The following is a 22,139-nucleotide window of genomic DNA, read 5'->3' as shown; positions in this document are numbered from 1 at the left end:
CTAGTTCCAACCCCCCTGCCATGGGCAGGGACACCCCACACTAGATCAGGCTGGCCAGAGCCTCAGCCAGCCTGGGCTTAAACACCTCCAGGGGTGGGGCCTCAACCACCTCCCTGGACAACTCATTCCAGGGTTTCACCACTCTCATGGTGAAGAACCTCCTCCTCACATCCAGCCTGAATCTCCCCACCTCCAGCTTCATTCCATTCCCCCTAGTCCTATCACTACCTGAACCCGAAAGCTTCTGATACTGTGAGGTAAAATACTAATGTTGGAACCATTTGGCTTGGGAAGTGTTAGCTCAGGACCTTAACTGAAAGAGAAAATGAGGGCATGAAACAGTTAATTTTGTGGAGAGGCTTGTTGTCAAGTTAGTGTGTATTTTGTAGGAGAATACTTAATTTTTAATTTATTTTTTTTGTCTTAGTACCTTTCCATAGTATAACCCTTATGCTACTAAGGTATGGAATGGAGCAGAACACTGGTGTTCTGTGGTAGTCTGATCACAGGCTTCAGACTAAATTTAGAGAAAGATGCATTAATGGTGGGGAATGGGTCTGAGGAACTGAGAACTAGTCAGACCATTTTCAGGCTTTGAGAGCTGTTTGCAGTAATGGCACCTCTTAGCAATAAGAATATGCAAGATGTTGTGTTCAAGCACAAAATAGGCCAGAGGTGCTCTTGGGCACCCTCAAGAAGCACTTAGCAGCTCCAGAGTCTGGATGATGTGTGGAAGGTGGATGCTTTTCCTTCTGTAGGTCAGCTTGCTAAACTGGCTGATTCACAGTTTAACTTCATCCTTTTCCTTCCATTTCAGGCAGCTAGTGCCCTCTGGGGCACTACAGAAGGTAGGCCTTTGTTGTCTCAGCACAATATGATACATTCTTGGGGAGAGACACATGAAGAGCAAGTGCATCATTAAGTTTCCTGGCCATTATAACCACCTCTTAGAGCTCTGGCTATAGCTTGTCTTTGAATGCTGTGTGAAGCAGCAGTTTTGTGATCATTAACAAAAAACCTGTCAGCGCTGGCTTACTCACCAGTAGAGATTTGATTCTGATTAGTTATTGGGTGACACCCATATTTCTTTTGAATTAGTCAGAGCACAGAGTAAGGGATTTGTTAGGTTCATACCAGCTTTTTGGGAAGAGAGATTACTTGATCATGCAGAAAGCTTGGTGGTAGCTGGATAACTTGGTAGTTTGTAGAGCAGATTTGAAGTGGAAGCAAGTTTGTGTTGGATCAGTGAGTTGTGTCAGGTGGATGGGGTGGTTTTGGGCCATTATTAGAAGCCCTACAGCTGGATTTGTTATGTGTGTTGAAACATACCCAGAGGCAGAGCTGGCTCAGAGTTCATATAAAGGTGCTAGCAGAGTGTTGCCAGAGCTCTAAAGAGCTTACAGACCTGTGCTGCAGTTGGACCAGTGCATGGTTTTTGGACATTTCCCCTGCTGTCAACATACAGATGGATTCATTTTCCCCCTCCTCTCCTTAGCAAGTATTTTTTCTTGAAATGAGATTCTGTAATATACCAAAGTTGTGAAACAATTCAAGATAACATAGAAAATGCTAATATACTAGATGTGTTTTGCTTGTTTCAGAATGCAAAGCCATTAACAGCTTTTTCATGGGATTACTTTTAGACTGATACTTGCTGTATTACTTAGGCAGTAAGATAGGAATGAATAATCCTAGATGCATTTATGTGTTGTTTCACTTCTTAACATTAAGCATCTATTAACATTTGCTGCTTGCAATTACCTAATTATTTACTTTATTTGAAGTGAATGTTGATGTGACTCACTATCTCACACTTTTTATTTCAGAGAATCTCTTTGGTTAGTAGTTTTGCAGCTTCCCTTTTCCTAGGAGATTATGCACCTATTGATTACAGTGATGGTAAGTGTGTGGGCTTTTCTCAAAGTAACAATTCAACACAAAAATTTTCCTTTCATCCTCACCTTACATAAAAGAGGGACAAAGTCTCTGCTCTTTATTTTCAGTCTTTAAAGTTTAATGACAAGTATATTAGATTTTAAGCTAAGTTACTCCTTTCAATTTGTTGCTGCTCTTGATAGTGCTGTCACTGTGACTATTTATCCCCATCATACTATGATTCCATTTCTATGAAATGGAACCACAGACAATATTCTTGAATTAAGTTGTACCTTTTTTCATTACTTTATGGTGTGTGAGAAGGGAATGTTGAACTACCTATTTTAGAGCCTGGAAAAGTTGTGGATTTTTAAGCAAGACTTCATAGTTCTGATATTTGTTCTTTGGTTTTGCTGGTTTAGCTCTTAAGTTGCACAGGATGTGAATGAGATGTATGTAGTGATCATTTTTGCCCCTATCAAACTGGAGTGTGGATCTACAATGGAAATATGTTTTTGAAATGAACCTAAGAACAAGAGGACACAGTCTCAAGCTGCGCCAGGGGAGGTTTAGACTTGAGGTGAGGAGAAAGTTCTTCACCGAGCGAATCGTTCGTCATTGGAATGTGCTGCCCAGGGAGGTGGTGGAGTCACTGTCCTTGGAGGTGTTAAAGAGGGGATTGGATGTGGCACTTGGTGCCATGGTCTAGTCATGGGGTCTGTGTTGATAGGTTGGACTCGATGATCCTTGAGGTCTCTTCCAACCTTAGTTATACTGTGATACTGTGATACTAAGGAAAAAAAGTGTAAACCAAGCAAAAAAATATAAACTCAGTTAGAAAAAAATAAACAAGTTAACCTTCCATATCTCTATTCATCATAACAAAGACAAAAAAAAGGGACAAGGCTGGTGTCTCTCTTTTCTGTTGTGTGTTATCTCAGTTATCCAGCTTTTAAATGGCAATTTTAAATAGCAATTACAAAGGAAACCATTTTCCTGCGAGCTGTGCTGTTATTTCTAAGTAGCATTTTTGATTCCTGCTCTGAAACTAAGAGAAGATACATTTCAGAGTGAAAGGTTAGATAACAAGGCTCTCTAAGGGATTTTTGCATTACAGAGCCACAGTTGACACCCATGTGTTAAGACCAACTCATTTTTTCCTCTGTTGTTACTCCATCAAAGCTCCTAGGGAAAGGCAAGACACCTCAATTTTAGCTAAATGGACAACTTATGCAGTATCAGATCTCCCAGTTATACTTGAGACCTTAAAATTGCAAGGCAATCCATGCTTATTTGACAGCAGTTGTGAGATTATTGCATTTATCTTCTGGTCCTGTTCTGCTAGCCATGTCTTTTCACAGCTGATTTTTTTTTTCCTCATTATTATTATTATTTGCAACAATAACTCTTTGGAGATTTGCACTGTGCTCCTCAATAGGCCCAAATACTGAGCACTGCAGATACTCTGCTACCCACAGAACTAGTTTCATGTGTTGTATTTCACACAGAGGTGATGATATCTTCGTGGTGCTTTCTCTGGTAAAGAAATCCCTTGATTTTTTTCATTTTCAATGAGACCAAAGTGCTCATTTTAACTCAAATATCTAAAATTATAAGCAGTAAAGAAAATATCTTTGGTTTGGGGCTGATTTTTGGTAAAGTTACCTCTGCCTTTTCTACCTGGGGGAAGGTCATGCTTCTTCAATTTCAGGACATGAAAACATCTATGTTTGACTTAAAACATTTCAAAGAAATTGAAAATTTACTTAATTGGAACATTTTCTTGTAGTTATTACATTTTTCAAGGAGCTCCAAGAGGTTCTGTAACACCTCTTGATATTTACAGAACTTGCATAAATGTTATCTACTGTTCTGGTTGGGGTCGGAGTGCCTGGACAGCAGCCAGGCAGAAAGGGACCTGGGTGTACTGGTTGACAGCTGGCTGAACACGAGCCAGCAGTGTGCCCAGGTGGCCAAGAAGGCCAATAGCATCCTGGCCTGCATCAGGAATAGTGTGGCCAGCAGGAGCAGGGAAGTCATTGTGCCCTGTAGTCAGGACTGGTTAGGCGATACCTTGAGTCCTATGTCCAGTTCTGGGCCCCTCAATTTAAGAAGGACATTGAGACACTTGAATGTGTCCAGAGAAGGGCAATGAGGCTTGGGAGAGGTCTTGAGCACAAGCCCTACAAGGAGAGGCTGAGGGAGCTGGGATTGTTTAGCCTGGAGAAGAGGAGGCTCAGGGGTGACCTTATTGCTGTCTGCAACTACCTGAAGGGAGGTTGTAGCCAGAAGGGGGTTGGTCTCTTCTCCCAGGCAACCAGAGGACACAGTCTCAAGCTGCACCAGAGGAAGTTTAGGCTGGAGGTGAGGAGAAAGTTCTTCACAGAGAGAGTTGTTAGCCATTGGAATGTGCTGCCCAGGGAGGTGGTGGAATCACCATCCCTGGAGGTGTTCAAGAGGGGATTGGACGTGGCACTTGGTGCCATCGTTTAGTAGTCATGAGGTCTGTGGTGACAGGTTGGACTTGATGATCTTTGAGGTCCAATCTTATTGATTCTATGATTATTAAATCTTTGTATGATAAAAGAGAACTAAGCAGGATGTTGTAGTTCTCTTTATAAGACAACAGAGGGTTTTTTTTTGGCATTCTAAGCTTTATTTTCTCTGTTCATCCATTCCTTCTGCTCACATAATGAGAGAGCCTTCTAATTCCAGTAATAAAATACAATTATAAGCCACACAGCAGTTATTTAGATCCAGCTGAAAAACTTGTTTTCTTGTCATTTACAATTTCTTGCAATTCACTTGATCTTTTGTGTTGCACCTGTATATAGTAGCTTCAAATGCATCTCTCAAAACTAATGCTCAGATAATAGATCTATTCTTCATTTCTGGAGGTTTAACTTCAAGTTGTGTCGTCTTTAAAAGACCTTGTCAAATTGTTTAGCTCGGCACAATAACTTATCTCTCTAAATTTGCAGGTTATTGTAGGAAATGTTCTATTCAGTTTCAGGATCTTCCCCCCCACCCCCTTCTTTTTTAAAGGTCCAATCTCATGAGGTTCAAATCACTCCTTGTTGAATGGCTGAGCACCCTGGGTGATTGATTTGAAAAAAAAATAATCAAATGACATTCCAGTGGAATGAAGAATGATTTTCATTTATATTGTGCAGATGTTAAAAGTAAGATACATTTGGGACCTAAACAACTTGAATACTAGAGGCATTGTTTCTTTTAGAAGACACCTTAAAGAACAGCAATTCAGCTCTTGACCTAGAGAAGCTTTATCTTTTGAAATGCTTTTCTAAGAGCCTTAGGCAAATCATAGCTTAGCATACTCATTTTTGTTGTTCTATCAAACAAGGATGCTCTGAGCTGAAGCCTTTTCAAAAGGATGTGTGATGGGCTGAATTTACACCTAATGTAGCATGTGTGGTGTCAGCAGACTTACACTGCCTGGGATTTTAACTTGCTGAAAAGGCAATCCAGAGTGCTGTAATACAGATGCATGTAGCTGTTTATAAATGTATGCAAATATTGATCTGTTGTTTGTTGATTAATAAAACCAGTTGGCCTGCATCCTTGATCTTTGTAATGAAAGTGTATGGTTGTTCTTTTTCTTCCCACTCAGTGCTGAAGCATTTATACTTTTGTATGCATACTAAGTATTAGCAAGTCCTGTTTGTGCTCCTGGTTATTTGATGTTAACAGTAAGTCATAGTCACAGTGAAATACTGAGTCCTATTCACCCACGTATTGACACACTTTCCTCAGTCCTTGCTGGACCGTGGCCTTGGCTATTGACTTTCATTGCTGATGGGAGTGACAAGTTCAAGGGCTGCCTTTGAATTTGGTAGCAATGTTTTTATCCCTTAGTTCTCAGGTTATTACTTAGTTTCTATGTTAAACTTAGTGGTGTAGATCATGACTAGTGGTGCATGAGTTAGGAACTTGCTGTGCATTGCTCCTCATCTAACCAAAAGAGAAAGAGAAGCAATTCCAGGGAGCATTCAGCTCTTGTTTGGATTTTCCATTGAGTGGAGATTTTCATGCAAGTGCTCTAAGTTGGATAGGATGAATCCAGGCCAGCAGAATAATAGTTCTAGTAAAACAATTGTTTCATGTCTTTTAAATGAGTTTCTGAGGGTGGGGTAAATTAGCTCATCTTTCTTTTCTCAGGGCATATTAAAGTTTTTGTGCTACTGTGTCTACCAGTCAATAAACTGAAGTGTGTTTTCTGTATAATATAAACTTAGACCTTTTCAGTTACAAAGGTTAGTGTTTTTCCTGTTTTCTGCAGGGAACATTGGAGGCTGACCTTACGCCTTGAAAAATTGCATTGGAGGATGGTGGTTAAATGTGTCTCTAGGCTTGCAGGGTGGAGAGGGGAAACAAGAACCACAGAAAACAAATTTTCTCCAGTAAAATTCCTGTTCTGTTGCATATGGTTTAATTTATTTAGAGAAAGGTTTCTTGGCCTTTTAAATTAGGGACTTTTCCAGGAAAAAATGTAGATTAAGAGATTTTTTTCATATAATGCCTTGTTACACCTCAGAGTCTTTGTCTGTGATGGAAGATTCCTTAGGAAGGAATCCGTGTTCTGCTCTTTGGTTATAAATTAGGAGTAACTGCATTGTCTGGTGCACTGTGCATCAGAGGAACCTTTCCTGCTACCTCTACAAGCTATTCAGAAGCTGAGTTGACAGTTATCCTTCAAGCTTACAAGAGCTGAAACTATTCTCTTTGAATGTAAAATATGCTTTTGTAAATTTTCTGTTACCTGTAGTGAAGTGGAATTTTCTGATACAATACTGCAGTGTTTAATGATACAAGCGTCCTGTTTTGATCTGTCTTGTAGGTTCTGGTATGAACTTACTGAACATTTGGGATAAGGTATGGTCTGCATCCTGCCTTGATGCTTGTGCACCTGGATTAAAGGAGAAACTAGGATGCCCTGTACCATCCCATTCAGTCCTGGTATGTGCCTGTCTGGAAGAGTTGTAAACAATAAGCAGGGCTTTGTGCTGGGAGTTCTGCTAGTAGCACTTTCTTGGAGCGTGTTTGTGTGTGTGCGCCAGCACAGTTATCCTCAGAGATGTGCTGTTAGGTTTAATATTTCCAGGTGTGTTGTGAATGTATATGCCAGAGCAGAATCAGACATCTTTGAAAGCTGCTAGCTGGCATCTGTCACAGCTTTCATCAGTGATTTTTGTGGATTCTTGCATGCCCTGGGCTATGATGAGGAACGTTTTGGTAGATGTTCCAGTGATAAGAATCTTTGGGGTCCCCTCCCATGCCTACAAGCACCTAGGCACTGCAGAACTCTGCAGAATATTTATTGCTGCAGAGACAGAACCCAACATTTGCATTTCTTGACAGAGACCTTGGTTTAAACTGTTTGTGGAGTTAATGAGGTAATCTTTGTGAATAATTTGGGATATTTAAAGCTCCTCAGTTCACGTAGCATAATGGTGAAATCAAATCAAGCTGCACATCTCTTAGAGTAAATGGATTTAGTCTTACTACCCAGCTCAGAAAGAGCTATTGCTTTAGTTGGTGCACATTTAAGAGAGTGTAGATACCTATCATCTGATCCCTCTGAAGTCAGTGCTGATCTTCTGTAATGGAAAGGAGCATACTAAAAAAATGATTATAGGAGTCCTTGTATTTTTTAACGGATAGTTTGCTTCCTCTGTTGGTTTTCTTGTCTCTTCTCTATATGGCTATCAATAGTGGCTTAACAGAATACAGTTTTTGACCCCTAGAATAATAGGGGTCATATTCCAGCATTTGATGTTGTGATGTATATTAATGTTGTGTTTCCTCTTATGTTTGCATTGAATTTCTAATTTCTATGTATTAATATTCATGTATTTGTGGAAAACAGATGGATGTGTTCATGTTATTTGATGTGACTATCTGGAGAAACACTGAAAGCTGAAAGACTGCTGTTTACTTAACCTGTTTCAGAATCTCTTCTAAGGGTAGTTCTGTGAAGTTCTCAACAACAAAGACTTTAAAATATTAATTCCTACCTTAAATACATAGAAATGATTATTGCAGCTGCTCTGGGCTTTTTGGTGTTACAACACATTATGTCATACATTGCAAGATTACTTTCCATTTTGTGAGCTTTTATTCCTCTCTCTCTTTTTCTTTCCTCAGGGGCCCATTTCTCCATATTATAGTCAGCGTTATGGCTTTAGCCCAGACTGTAAAATAGTAGCATTTACAGGAGACAATCCAGGTGAGATGATTAAATGTGTAAGATGCAGAGAATATCACTATGTATGTATTGGAATTCTAAGTCAGTCTCTTTGTTTCTCAGATGCTTCCTATGCAGTGAAAGAATATTGTATTTATCAGCATTAATACTTTTTCCAACAGCCTTCCTTCCATCACTGGTTCTTCTGAGATATAGACTTCTTGGATAAGCTGGGTAGACAAGTGAATTCTCTTTTGCCTAGGTGACTTAATTTGCCTCTTGATACTTTAGTTTTGGTTTGCCTCCCTCTAAAGTAACTATTGTTACTATGAACTGCCAAAATCTTACCTTAGAAACCATGAACTAAAGAGCTGCTGTTGCATCTTTCCAAGGAAAAAAAAAAAGTGAATAAGGACCTCATAGGCTTTCTCTAAGAATTAGATCTGTTCTTTTGGCAGACTGATATATCTAAGTATAAGGGAAGGTCTTAATTTAGGGTAATTTTTTGGAATCCTGGTGACTGTTTCAGTGTAGAGCAAATTCATCTGTTTCTGAAGACTGTGAAAATGCTTCTCTGTATTCCAGTAGCATTTGTGGGTTTGAATCAAGATGGTATATTTCACATTCATATTCTGAGAGATGGTTAAACTCTGCCTTTCCCAAAAATCAAATTTGTCTTCTAGACATTCAAATCCAGCTTAGTCCAAGAAATATGTGAGTAGTCTGACATAAGTGAGAGTGTTCTCCTCTAAAGCGTGCTGCTAAGTAAGGGTCCATTGTAGTTAAAGCCTGGTACATAAAACATGAGATAATGATGCAGTTTTGTCTTGAGCATTTCTGTTGTGTTAAAAATCACTCCTTCACCCAGATGCTCTGCCCATCTTCTACTGTGTATAGGCCAAGGCCATCACAAGCATATTTGCCATTTACATTGTACATTGAGATGATGAATGTAATGTGTTATGATATATAACATGCTGTGCCTGAGTCAAACAAGTAACTTTCTGCATGGTCTGCTGACTTTTTGCTTTTAGCTTCATTAGCAGGGATGAGACTTCAAGAAGGAGATATTGCAGTAAGTCAAAAAACATACTCCTGAAAACTATCCATATCCCCCCCAAAAATGAAATACATGAAATGTAAACCAGCTATAGGTTATCAGTTAAATTTATCTACTAGTCTTGATTTTCTGTTAATTGGATTCACACTTGCTTCATTTCTTTCAATCTGTAAGCTGCCTGAAAGATTTTAACTAAACTCTTGTGACTATTTTTAACTAATGCTCCAGACATTAAAGCCTATGTCTTCATCTAGTATGTATTTCACCAGCGTGACAGGCTAAGTCAGAGCTATCTTCAACACAAATCCAATTGACTTAATGTGTAATTTAAAAACAATTAGTGGTAATAACAAATGGGTTTAATTTAATTTCTGTATTGCTTTCCATGCACATTGTGATAACGCTTCAAATTATTTTTTCCCCCCTCCAGATTAGCCTTGGCACAAGTGACACATTGTTCCTGTGGATCCAAGAGCCAACTCCTGCCTTAGAAGGTCATATCCTCTGCAATCCCGTTGATTCTCGAATGTATATGGCACTTTTATGGTAGTATCACTTCTTTTTTTTGCACATCTGGGATCAATAACATATCTTTCTTTCTCTGTGTTGCTGGTTTTTATTTCCTTTGCAAAGTGATAATGAATAGAACATTCAGCATTCTGTACAGTGTGTGGCAATCTACTGCTGAAACATTTGCATCAATGTTATAGCGTTCCTGTTGTTTAATTTGACTAACTGAAACTGCAGAGCTGTGGAGGGTAAATTCTCATGGCAATAAAAGGCTGAAATGATACTTATGTGTACATAGAGCCAATTCACTATGAATCTACAGTAATACATTTAATGTATAGGAGTAACAGTCTTCTGAAATACAATAATGGGAAATGTCAGAAGCTCGACCACATGTGTAACTTCTTTGCTCTTCTAGTGGTCCAGAGGGGACATAACTGGGCAGCTGAAGATTCCTTTTTTAAAGAGGACTTTAATCAGTGCTCTTCAGGGACGTACTAGGCTGTGCATATTGATATCTGAAAATCTCAGATGAGAGTGATTCTCATGGTAGGTTTTGGCTGCTGTGATTCAGGAATTGTTTGGCCCCTCGCAAAGCAAGAAGGTGGAAATGTGGCCTGAAACAATGCTTTCCCTCTCTGAGTCACTGTATTCAGGCTAAAAATTTCCAAACCAGGTCATAGTAAAGTAGGTGCCTAAAATGTGAAACTTCAGCCAAGCTGAAGTCTGACCTGTAACTGTAGAGTTGTGTTTGTGAAGTTGAGTTCAAAAGAATTATGTTAGTTGCAAGTTACTGAGTTTCATAGTATGATTTCCCAGCAGGTGGGTTTATTTTATAACTTTTGCATTCAGATGTATCTTGTACCCAATATTCTTCCCACCTTTGCTGTGTAAAAGAGCTACATAAACAACCTGCTCAGAATGGGAAAGGAGATACTGAGGCATTTTTCTGAATAACTGTTACACTGCTATTCTTTTACTGCAGCTAAATGTGTGCAGAAGGCCAAACCTGCTTTTCAGAACATGAGATGTTTCTGTAACCATGCAGATATAAGGAGTACCTATTCCTCCTGCACAGGCATTTCTTACACCAGTATCCCCTTATTTCTAGACTGTTAGAGTCAATAGGGGACCTTCAGTTAGCAGAAAAAGAGGGCTTGAGCTACCAGGCACAGTATTTGTACAGAAAACTCAAGTAACGTCAGCTCCTGCTACTGACCAAGTTCAGTAGTTTCCTTGCCCTCTTTCTAGATATTTCTGTGTCTTTCCTGCTGAGTTGCTCTGATAACTCTATGCTGGAGAGTATTCAAACTGCTCTCCTCTGAGCCTGAGCCCAATGCTGCGGTATTTGGCGGGAATGTTATATTCGCAGTAGAAGCAAAGGTTAGTGCACAAAGGGTGCAAATACCATCAACACTGAGCAGATGCATGTTTTACAGCATGGTTTACTGGCTCTGGACCAGAACTGTGCAGATGCAGCTGTGATGCTTTCTTTTGCTGGATCCTGGGAAGGAGGTAGACCTCAGAAGATCTGTTGGACCAAAGCTGGCTTCATACTGGTGCTGTGCTCTTGAAATCCTACACAAAATGCAGAGGCACTTTTGCTCCTCCTTGCTCAGAGTGATTTTTTTTTTTTTCTTTTTAGCCCTGTGTCAGAGTATTTCTCTGGGGAGATGTCTTAGAAGTTCAGAGGTAGCCTGGATTTAGCATGGACTGCCAGACTGGATCTAAGCTGACTCTTAGGAAAGATGTATGCCAACATCTCTGCGCTGTATTCCTCAGCACGTCCTGTAACATTTTCTCCTTCTGTCTCTTTCCATAATGAAGTGATTGTATCTTTTAGCTTGCCCAGCTTTATTCAGCTAATAGACTAAACAGCAATAACAAGTAAAACAACAAACTGCTTTAGAAGTCTAGAGCCAAATGTTTTGGAAAATGCATATGGTCTGTTTGTGTGTTTCAGTTTTAAGAATGGCTCTCTGATGAGAGAGAAGATCAGAGATAGCTGTGCTTCAGGCTCCTGGGATGAGTTCTCCGAAGCCTTATCATCTACTGTTGCTGGAAACAATGGAAACTTAGGTATCAGCTGTAGTAGGGTTGGGAATTTCAGGGTTTGCTTAGATGCATATTTGAGTGGGTGTTGTACCTACCTTCTACTTGGGTCATGATAAAGCCCAAGAGTTAAGTCAACTAGAGGAAGGGGAATTCCTAATGTGTACTTAAAAATGCCTGCTAGCAGGCTAAGTGTCATGGTATTTTCCTTCAGTCTTCACTAAATAAATAGATTATATTTATGGGGCTCTTTTGGCCATTGAAAAGGTGTAAGTGGCATCTTCATAGTTTCATAGTTTCATAGTTTCATTCAGGGTTGGAAGGGACCACAAGGATCATCTAGTTCCAACCCCCCTGCCATGGGCAGGGACACCCCACACTAGATCAGGCTGGACAGAGCCTCATCCAGCCTGCTCTTAAACACCCCCAGGGACGGGGCCTCGACCACCTCCCTGGACAACCCATTCCAGGGTTTCACCACTCTCATGGTGAAGAACCTCCTCCTCACATCCAGCCTGAATCTCCCCACCTGCAGCTTCATTCCATTCCCCCTAGTCCTATCACTACCTGAGATCCTGAGAAGTCCTTCCCCAGCCTTCCTGTAGGCCCCCTTCAGATACTGGAAGGCGACAATTAGGTCTCCTCGGAGCCTTCTCTTCTGCAGACTGAACAGTCCCAACTCCTTCAGTCTGTCCTCATAGGAGAGGTGCTCCAGCCCTCTGATCATCCTCGTGGCCCTTCTCTGGACACGTTCCAGCACCTCCACATCCCTCTTGTAATAGGGGCTCCAGAACTGGACACAGTACTCCAGGTGGGGTCTCACCAGGGCTGAGTAGAGGGGGAGGATCACCTCCCTCGACCTGCTAGCCACACTTCTCCTGATGCAGCCCAGGATCTGATTGGCTTTGCGGGCTGCAAGTGCACACTGAGAGCTCATGTTGAGCTTTTTGTCCACCAGCACCCCCAAGTCTCTCTCCTCAGGGCTACCCTCCAGCCAGTCACTGCCCAGCCTGTATTTGTGCCTGGGATTGCCTCGACCCAGATGCAGGACCCTGCACTTGCTCTTATTGAACTTCATGAGGTTGGCCTGTGCCCACCTCTCCAGCCTGTCAAGGTCCCTCTGGATGGCCTCCCTTCCCTCCAGCGTGTCTGCTGCACCACACAGCTTGGTGTCATCAGCAAACTTGCTGAGGGTGCACTCAATGCCACTGTCCATGTCCCCCACAAAGATGTTGAATAAGACAGGTCCCAGGACTGATCCCTGAGGGACTCCACTTGTCACTGGCCTCTTAGCTGTGTAACATTTAAAACTAGTAATTTCTGAAGGAGGCTTCCATTAAAATCATCTGAACCTTTCATTAATGCTTCTCAAGACTCAAACCAAGTGAGTTAAGTAGTTCCATATTACCTTTCTCAGCCATTACTCTGGAATCTTGTTCATGCATGTGAGCAAAGCAGTAATACTGAGTGAAACCCAGATTTCCTGCGTTTTCCCCAGTGTATGGCACACTTACTTAATCTCTGGTTTTTCCCCACATCAGGGTAAATGATTAAAATGAAACAAAATAATGATATTGGAAATATATATATAAATGTACATAAACCCATGTATTGGAAGTTTTACCTTATTTTCTTTCCTACAGCTTCACATTTTGCAAGTGTAATATATAGCTCTGAAGTAAGTAATTAAAAGGTGATCATATGTGTAATCAGGGTTCAAATTTAACCACTCCAGAGCTGGGGATGAAATTGCCACCATTATCCTGGGTCTGAAGTGATATGAATAAAATGAATATAAAAAGTGTAGGTAGCCAAGTTTTTCAATGCAGATATCGAAGCTATAGAAGTTTTCACTCCTTAGGAAAGTGAGCTTAAGATACAATTTCTTGACACAGCAAGGTTAGCACTGATTTTTCACTTGTAGAAGCTCTTTTATGTTGGCTGTCAAACCTGGTCCCTGTGGGGTATTAAAATAGGCAGGAATCTCTTTTCACTAGAAGACAAATCAGTTCAGGTGTTTCAGAAAGTGGGAAAAAGCAATTCCAAAACACAGATGTCATCCCCTTTAGACAATACTAAATCAACTGGAAGCTGATGAAAATCCTGTTTCAGCTTTCAAGGACACTGCCTTAGTTTTTAAAAATTTGTATTAAGGTGTCTTCACTTGGATACCTCAGTCCCCTATAACATGAGGGTTTCATGGAAGTCATCCTCAATAACCTGTATGCTTGAAAAACCTCTGTGTATATGTGCAGCAGTACAGTAATCTCTCTAGTCTGAGTACCTGAGAGAAGCAGAGCAAAGAGGTGACTGGTTAGTCACTCTCCCTTTTGTCACTTGTTCTCTGCACTCCCTGTTGTGTTGGAAGATGCCCCTGCAGAGGAAGCTGCTAGGGTGAGGCTGGGATAATGAGAGTAACAGTGGTAGCAAATAGGTAAGGAGGAGGAGTGGCTGGATGAGACTCCTGTTGTGTCTGGGTAGTACCTGCAGAGAAGTCTGATAAAACCAGCAAGTTTACTTGAAGTCTTCATCTGCCAGATTCAAGGTGGCAGCAGGGACAGAAAGGAATTTTTGAGATACACATGCCTTGGCAGAGCTTGCAGTTCTATAATCTACAGTGTTGCTTGCTGGCAGGTTTTCAGATTGTTTAAGCAGAAGGGCTATATGTGCTAAAGCAAAGTTCTATTTTGGTTTTTCTTTTGGCTAATAATCCTACACTCCTAGGGCAGGAGCAGACTCTTGTTCCAGGGTCTGAGCCTTAGAAATGCTCCTTAGTTTCTTAGCTATTCTGTTCGGGTTTTTTTCTGTCCCCATTTTCTACTTTTTTGTCTCCTTTCCTGAATTATCTTTTCTGACCAGCCCTTCTTGCCATCAACACAAAAGAAATCTTTTTCACACTTTTTGTCTAGCTGTCTACAAAGCATTACTGCATTTCTTCAGATCTCGTCAAAACTATTCAGACACCAGCTTTGCTTCATGACTTAAAATATCTGTCGTTCTCTAATAAGCTCATGAAATCTAATGCAGTGCCTGAAGTATTCCAGTATTCCCTGTGCTCTTCTTACTAACTTACCATTTTTTTGGTGTGTTTTTTTTTTCTCTCTTTCACTCTTGCATATGGGCTTCTAAAACCCTTTCTGAGAATGTGCTATATTTTGTTTCTGTTACTTGTATGTCTCTGTGTGCTCTTTTGTAGGCTTATTGTTTATTCTAGTGTTTGGATGCCTAGTGCCAGACACACTTAAGGCTCACATTTTTGTAAACTGAAAGTAGTTTAATCCCATAACTAGCTTCAGTTACATATTTAAGGAGCAGGCAATGTGGTGGCTCAAATGTCTTCCCAAATATGTGATGTTTATTATCATTTTTGTTGTGTACTGGGATAAGATTCCAACTTTGGGCTAGGAGCAAACGTGACACTCTTTAATGTTCCTTGATGCAGGTTTCTACTTTGATGTGATGGAAATTACCCCTGAAGCAGTAGGGATTCACAGATTCAACAGAGACAACCAAAAGGTAGTAATAATGTAGTTAATGTCTCAAATAGAATAGAATAAACCAGGTTGGAAGAGACCTTCAAGATCATCGTGTCCAACCTATCATCCAACACCACCCAACCAACTAACCCATGCAACCAAGCACCCTATCAAGTCTCCTCCTGAACACCTCCAGTGATAGTGACTCCACCACCTCCTCGGGCAGCCCATTCCAATGGGCAATCACTCTCTGTAAAACTTCCTCCTAACCTCCAGCCTAAACCTCCCCTGGCACAGTCTGAGACTGTGTCCTCTTGTTCTGGTGCTGGTTGCCTGGGAGAAGAGACCAACCTCTGCCTGTCTACAACCTCCCTTCAGGTAGCTGTAGACAGCAATAAGGTCACCCCTGAATCTCCTCTTCTCCAGGCTAAGCAACCCCAGCTCCCTCAGCCTCTCCTCATAGGGCTTGTGTTCCAGACCCCTCACCAACTTTGTTGCCCTTCTCTGGACTCGTTCCAGCAAGTCAACATCCTTCCTGAACTGAGGAGCCCAGAACTGGACACAGTAGTCAAGGTGCAGCCTAACCAGTGCAGTGTACAGGGGCAGAAAGACCTCCCTGCTCCTGCTGGCCACACTGTTCCTGATGCAGGCTCTTGAGGACTACTGTCAAGGCTTCAAATTTTTGCCCCACCCCCTCCCCCCATTTTTATTTCTATTTTTTTCATCTGAGATACTGGCTTTCAAGTTTCATGTACTGATGCAAGTCCCTGAGATTATTTTCTTAGGGAAGTATTTAGTTTGGAGCTTGAGAGTATCTACAGTATGAAGTCTGAACTAGGACTTGGAAGGTATTTTTTGGAAGAAATATTTCCTTTACAGGAAAATGTGGATTTACTGATATGAACACTGGTTTTGAAGCAGGATTAACTTTTAGGTTATTGAGAGCTTAGTACACTTGGGTGACTTAGTCCCCATCTTGTGAGTTTCAGACACACAGATAAGGATGTGTTGAAACTTTGGGCTGTAGTACTTTGTCTTTTATCTTGCTGTAAATGTGTATATAAAGACCTCATTTTGATGTCTTGCATGTCTTGGAGTAACATCCAAGCTACATAGTGGTGTGTAAGTAAACACAGGCTCAACTCCAATTGGAATTAAAATAGAAATCCTATTATGGAATGGGAAGTTCTTAGTATCTTTGGTTTTTTTCCCTCCTCTTTTTTGGTGTTCTTGTTTTTCTGTTGAGGAATGGATGTTGTTTAAAATCTGGCCTTCTGGGTGGTACTGAGACTCAAGCGCTGTCTTTGATCAATCATGACTCCCAGTCAATGAGACCTCACCTAGGATGAGCAGAGACTGATGCTGTCTTGTGTTTGCTGTGTAGCACTGGTCTCTTAAGTGTTTGCTCTTTAAATGAGTGCTTAATCACTTCTACCTCTTACACAAGTCGTAGGAACTTACTGTAGTGCATGGGAAGACTCTGTGAAAGAGTCATTTTATTTGTAGTTCAGTATTTTCTACTTCTGTTGCCTTTCTTACATTCTGGTGAATAAAACTACAGAAGAATGTTATATGCAGAAACCAAATAAATTAATGAAATGATTACATGGTTTCACTTTTGTGCAGACAGAAATAGATGTAAGCTTTGGTGGCATTTTTTAATGCATCTGAATTTTACCTACTTGCTTTAATTTTATATTTTTGAGCTATTGATTCTGAAGCAGTCTTTGGTGCTGGGAAATGTGTAGAGAAAAAGTTTACAACTTGCAGTAGAACCTTTTGCCATCATGCATTGATTTCAAGTTTGATGGATTTGCATTCTTTGTCATGAGACTTCACCTCATGAGACTTCATCTCATGTGTATGAGTAAATATCTGGGCCTAGTTGAAAGCAGGCTTCAGGGTGGAGACAAGGATGGTTAACTATAAAAGTCTTGTGTTTTTAACCAGTCTCCAGCTTGGCACTGTATATTGGCACTGTATATTGTCTGAGGTGCTTGTTATCTTAATATATTCCTTCTTTGATACAGGTTTCTGATTTTCCAAAGGAGGTGGAAATACGAGCATTGGTTGAAGGGCAGTTCATGGCCAAAAGGATTCATGCTGAAAAGCTGGGATATAAAGTCAGTAAGTATGATGAAAAGCTGCAGAACTAATGGCACTAGAGATCAAACTGAAAGAGGAGTCCCAGCAGTAATGTCTGTATTGTGATTCTTGTCCTGCCTGATGCATACACAAAGTGGTATGAATCCAGAATTAGCCTCCTGGAAAAAATTTTGAGAGCATATTGAGGGCAAGTGTTTGCAGATATTAACTTTAGGAGGACCAATAGTTTAATTTTCAGGTGACTTCTTTTTCAAGTATTCTTGCTGTTTCATTGTTCCTGAGCTGCATTTTTAAACAAGAGGTTGAGCTTCCATGGCTTGTTAAGTGAAAGGAAGCCCAGCCTCTGTCAAAAGCACAAGTCTGTAACTCAGAAAAATCTGAAATCTGTGTTCAGTTCCTGGGTTTGCTGTAAGCTGGTCACATACCTCATTGCCTCACTATTCCATTAATAAAGCAGAAGCCCTTTCCATGTCTTGTGATTTAGAAAGCAAGAGATCTTGCTTCCTAGAATTGATAATAGGAATATTTTTTAGCAGATTGGAGCAACAAAGTCAGACAGTATTTTACCTATAGAAATGGGAGCAGATCATTACTAGCTCTGCAATTCTACAAAGGGAATACAGGCAAGTTGATAAATGTTTTACTGGCGCCTTATGTCAGTGTGTCTGCCAGTGGCATCTTAAAAAATACTGAATGAACTCATCTTGAGGGTTTTTAACCAATCTCTTACTTTTAAAAATCATATTATTTTTATTGACATCCCAACCACCTCTTTTACAAGCCCATCCTGACCTTCTCCTTTACAAGCCATTGCTTGACTCCTGCCTCCAGGCTTTCATCCATAAGCATGAAGGATATAATTTTTTTTTTTAGTTTTTATTTTAAGAGAGAACTCCAGGAGCTGAGTGCTGAGAGAATATAGAGACACTGAAACAAATCACGAGGCTTGGCAACGCCGCCTCATAAATTTACGTTGTAAAAGTTTTCTTGTTGTATATTTTCTTAAATACTAGAAACCCTATTTATTTGGAGAGGTTATTTATGGAGACAGACAGAGATTCAAACAGATTGTGTTTAAAATACCTGTTTATCCTTCATTCTTAGATTCTGCTGCACCCAGAGCTTGACTTACGTAGCCTAGAAAGCTCATGGCTGGAGAGAAGTCTTTTGCACTCTGTAAATGTCAGGGGTTAGACAAACACCAGAGTGCGAGAAGAACTATTTAAGATATCAGACACTTCTGACACAAACAAATGGATAGAAATGATCTGTAAATACATGTAGGTTAAGTAGGATGGCCAAAAAACCCCTAACTAGTTTTAGAATGCGGCTTGATAAGCTTTAATTTATTGGTTTGGTTTGGGTTTTTAAATGCTGTGGATGTCTACAGCAAAAAGGGGATGGGTGTGATTGTGTCGTGTGCCTGTGGGTTCTCTGGAACCTTGCATGCTTTTGTTTTGTTGCATCCCAAGGGTCTTTTAGCTCTTTGGTAACTAACAGATGAGTTGCTGTGAACAAGAACTGCTGTACATAGTGTAGGCTGCGTGCATCTCTCACTTTTCCTTAGTGGTATTATTTACATGTCATATTCTGTTATTTGTGTAGTGATGGCAGGCTTGCATCTGCGTTTGTTGTGTGACAGCTCTGGAAACAGGGTGTGTTCTGAATGTGTTTCAGAGCATTGTGCTGAGCATTGGTGGAATTACTCTGGTACTGCCAGACTTTCTCTTGTTTAATAGCTGCTGGTTTTCAGGCTGCTTTTATGTTTTTAATGTGATTTAAAAGCTTATTTATTTTTTGGATGGAATATAGAGTCAGGACCCTTGTGTTTATGCAATTCCTTTTAGGCCTTGTCTACATGGGGATTTTACTTTGGTTTTTTTTTCCCCCCAGGAATCAAGCTGATTCACCTTCAGAAATATAATCACAGCAGTGTAAACCTTGGCTTTATTGTTGTTGTTTACATCAGTGGGAGAACACAGTAGTAATTGCTCACAAGATCTGGAAAGATACGTGGTGACACACATTAAATTGATCTGTAACAGAAATAGAAGTGACATGGTCAGTCACAACAAATGCTTTGCTATGGTGTCGTGAGGTTTGTGTGGTGCCCTGTCAGTGGTGCAAGTGAGTCAGAAACCTGGATAAGAATTTCCCTTGCTCTGGCATGAAGGTGCTGGAAAATCATTTTGGCAGTCGCAAACCTTCTTGTCTGTTCTTGGGCCAAATGCAGTTTGGATGACTGTACTCTGAAAAGCAGCAGTGTATGTGGAAGAGAATTGTGTAAAAATAAATAAATACAGGTCTGTTAGATAGAGTTCTTGGTTATGCATTGTGAACATGACAAACATTAGATAATCCCTTAGAATTGACTTTCAGTTAGTGAATATATTATCGTGCTAGGAGCAGTGTATTTGAAGCCTTGGTCCAGCTAGTGCTGCAGGAACAAGTGCAGTGATGCTGAAAGTGTGCATTTTTTAATGTGAGGTTTTGTTCCAGGTTTGATGTGTCCAGTGCATTATAGATCTTATATAAATGACAAATAATAGTAGAAACAAAACCCTTAAAGCAGCAATTCAGGTGCTGGTTGTGCTTGCCTACAGGGCAGGCATGTGCCTGGGTTCTGTTGTGGCTCATGTGCCAGCAGAGGGCAGAGGATTCTGTCTCATGATTTTCTTCTTTGAGGCTGGGCTGTGTGTGTCAGCCTTGTTCTGAAAATGGCACAGTCGCCAGACAATCCTTAGGAGAGAAGTAAAACCTTACATTAATTGTGATTTAAGGGTTTTAAAAGTGTGTGTCACTCTGTTCTAATTGCTCTAATCTTTCTCAATCAGATTTCACGGGAAATCATTCAGTAACACCCTGAATCCTGTTTTGCTTGTGTGCTTAAGGGGTAGATAGGGCATTGTGATCTAGAAACAAACAAGTGAAGTTTGGTCTGACCCTGTTGTTTACATCCTTCGATTCAGAGATGCGTACAGATAAGGTGGAGGTTTGCTGTTCTGCCTTCATTTTCCTGAATTGAGATTGTATCATAAACACCTTCTGGTTTGTCACTTCCTTTGTCTGCTTGCAGCCATTCCCTTTTGAAAGCCAAACTCACAACTGGAGTTCAGAGGCTGGTCATACAGACATGATTGCTGCATGGTTTGGGGAAACTCTCTGAAGTCAAAACCATGGTAACTTTATAGAGAAGTGACAGTGTCTGCAGCTCAGTGACATAAATGATCACAGCAGCTATAAAGCTGTCAGTGGTTCAGACTGATCTGCCAGTATGTACTTTAATAATCTTGATGATCTCTTCAGAGTTGCTTCTATTTCTGACCAATCCTAACGTTCATCCTAAAACTGACACTGACTGGTCAATATTGCAGTGGTCTTTGCTTGGACAATGGAGCTGTCCTGGTGAAGACTCACAGAACTGATTGGTTTTGGGAGCAAAATCCACCTCCCTGCCCACTAATGGGTAAAGTAAATATTGCCATGATATATGCTATGTGTCCTGAAGGAAAACTGCACCTAAGATGGGGTTCTGCCATTGATCACACATGAGTTAATAGATATTTAAATGACGTGCTGGTCTACAGGGTAGAAACCTTCAGGTCAATGGCAACCAGAGCACTGAGTCTATGCTTAGTGGGTCAGATGTGTGCTAGAGCTGTGATAAATGAACTTTTATTGGGCTGGAGCAACAATTAATAAATCCTGCCATGTAGGCAGGCTGATTTTCTGGGGTGGGGTCTGTGTTGAAGTTGCTAGCTTTGGACAGGGCATTCTGTCTTCACATTGTTGTGTCTGTCAGTGAGTCCCTAATACTCCAGTTGCCCAGTGTGCTGTTCCTGTCACATTTATACCTTTAGGAATCTGATTCTGCCTCCTAACTGTCGTCATCAGAGGGAGATGGGTAGAAGGTGCCACATTTTACAAGCACAAGCTTTGTCCATAAAATCCCCTGTCTATTACATAATTTATAGTTTCTTACATACATAAATCCATCACTTACAAATAATGTTGGTGCCCTGAATTCTGCTGACTGTACTTAGTGCCCAAGTACTGGCTGGTGTGACACAGATGTGCCTGTAGCTTTGCACTGGTGTAAGAATCAGCCAGGTTTTTTTTCCTTAAGTGCTGCATGTTAGTGATGTGTCAAATGTGTGCAGATACATCTTTCTGATTAGACAGAATGCACCCCTCTGTCTTCAACACAACAGCAGCTCTGCAGTGCTGAGGAGCAAAGGGAAATGTCCGCGCTTGTTGGGCCTGACTCCTCAGTGGTTAGAGGGGAATCTTAGATTTTGTGAAGAACTTGGTCTAAGACTGCATGAAGGTGAAATCCAAGGTGCCAAATTTCCTCTTTTCTTCAGGTGGTGTTTCTGATGTTCTTTTTCAGCAGGTTAAAGGTAGTAATAATATGTGCCTCTTTGTCTGCAAGGAGGGCGGTCTAATAGAGCAAGGGGAGCTCAGAGAATGTCAGTTAGTGTAACATGGAGTGGTTATGTTCCATTGTTCATGTTGTCATGGGGAGGCACAGAAACCTGAAGATGAATTGTGAGGCTGTCACTTCATAGCAAAGTGTTGGTCCCTTAGAGGGTGAAGGAGCTCTCTGGTTTGGAAAGGCTGGATGTCACTAGTCCTTGGGACACTCTGAGGATGGCTTTGTACGAGCCCATGAGACAGATTTTTCTGCTGGTGATTGTCTTTGACTGGTTCTGTGACTGTAGTCACCAGAACTTTTAGAAACACTATGATGCTTGTTCTGTCAGTCTCCTTTGCCTTCACCACTAAATGTGTTTCTACTCCAGTTATCACAGTGTTTTGGCTGAAATGAGAAACACTGTGAGCAAGGCCATTTTGT

General features: G+C 40.8%; 1 protein-coding gene across 3 annotated transcripts in view; it reads left to right on the top strand.

The window, feature by feature from the left end:
- XYLB (xylulokinase) overlaps positions 1-22,139 on the top strand; it is an 81,002-nt gene that overhangs the window by 11,036 nt on the left and 47,827 nt on the right. For all 3 annotated transcript variants that reach the window (XM_068145948.1, XM_068145949.1, XM_068145947.1), the window contains exons 8-15: positions 1,827-1,899; positions 6,734-6,852; positions 8,041-8,122; positions 9,115-9,155; positions 9,571-9,686; positions 11,614-11,729; positions 15,145-15,218; positions 17,209-17,305. In XM_068145948.1, coding sequence (XP_068002049.1) covers positions 1,827-1,899; positions 6,734-6,852; positions 8,041-8,122; positions 9,115-9,155; positions 9,571-9,686; positions 11,614-11,729; positions 15,145-15,218; positions 17,209-17,305 — 718 coding nt within the window. The remainder of the gene's footprint in view (positions 1-1,826; positions 1,900-6,733; positions 6,853-8,040; positions 8,123-9,114; positions 9,156-9,570; positions 9,687-11,613; positions 11,730-15,144; positions 15,219-17,208; positions 17,306-22,139) is intronic.

This window comes from Melanerpes formicivorus, unplaced genomic scaffold (assembly GCF_026170545.1).
Source record: "Melanerpes formicivorus ecotype bairdi unplaced genomic scaffold, bMelFor1.0.p_v2 SCAF_13, whole genome shotgun sequence".
Classification (NCBI taxonomy): Eukaryota; Metazoa; Chordata; class Aves; order Piciformes; family Picidae; genus Melanerpes; species Melanerpes formicivorus.
This window is presented reverse-complemented; position numbering and strand designations above follow the sequence as displayed.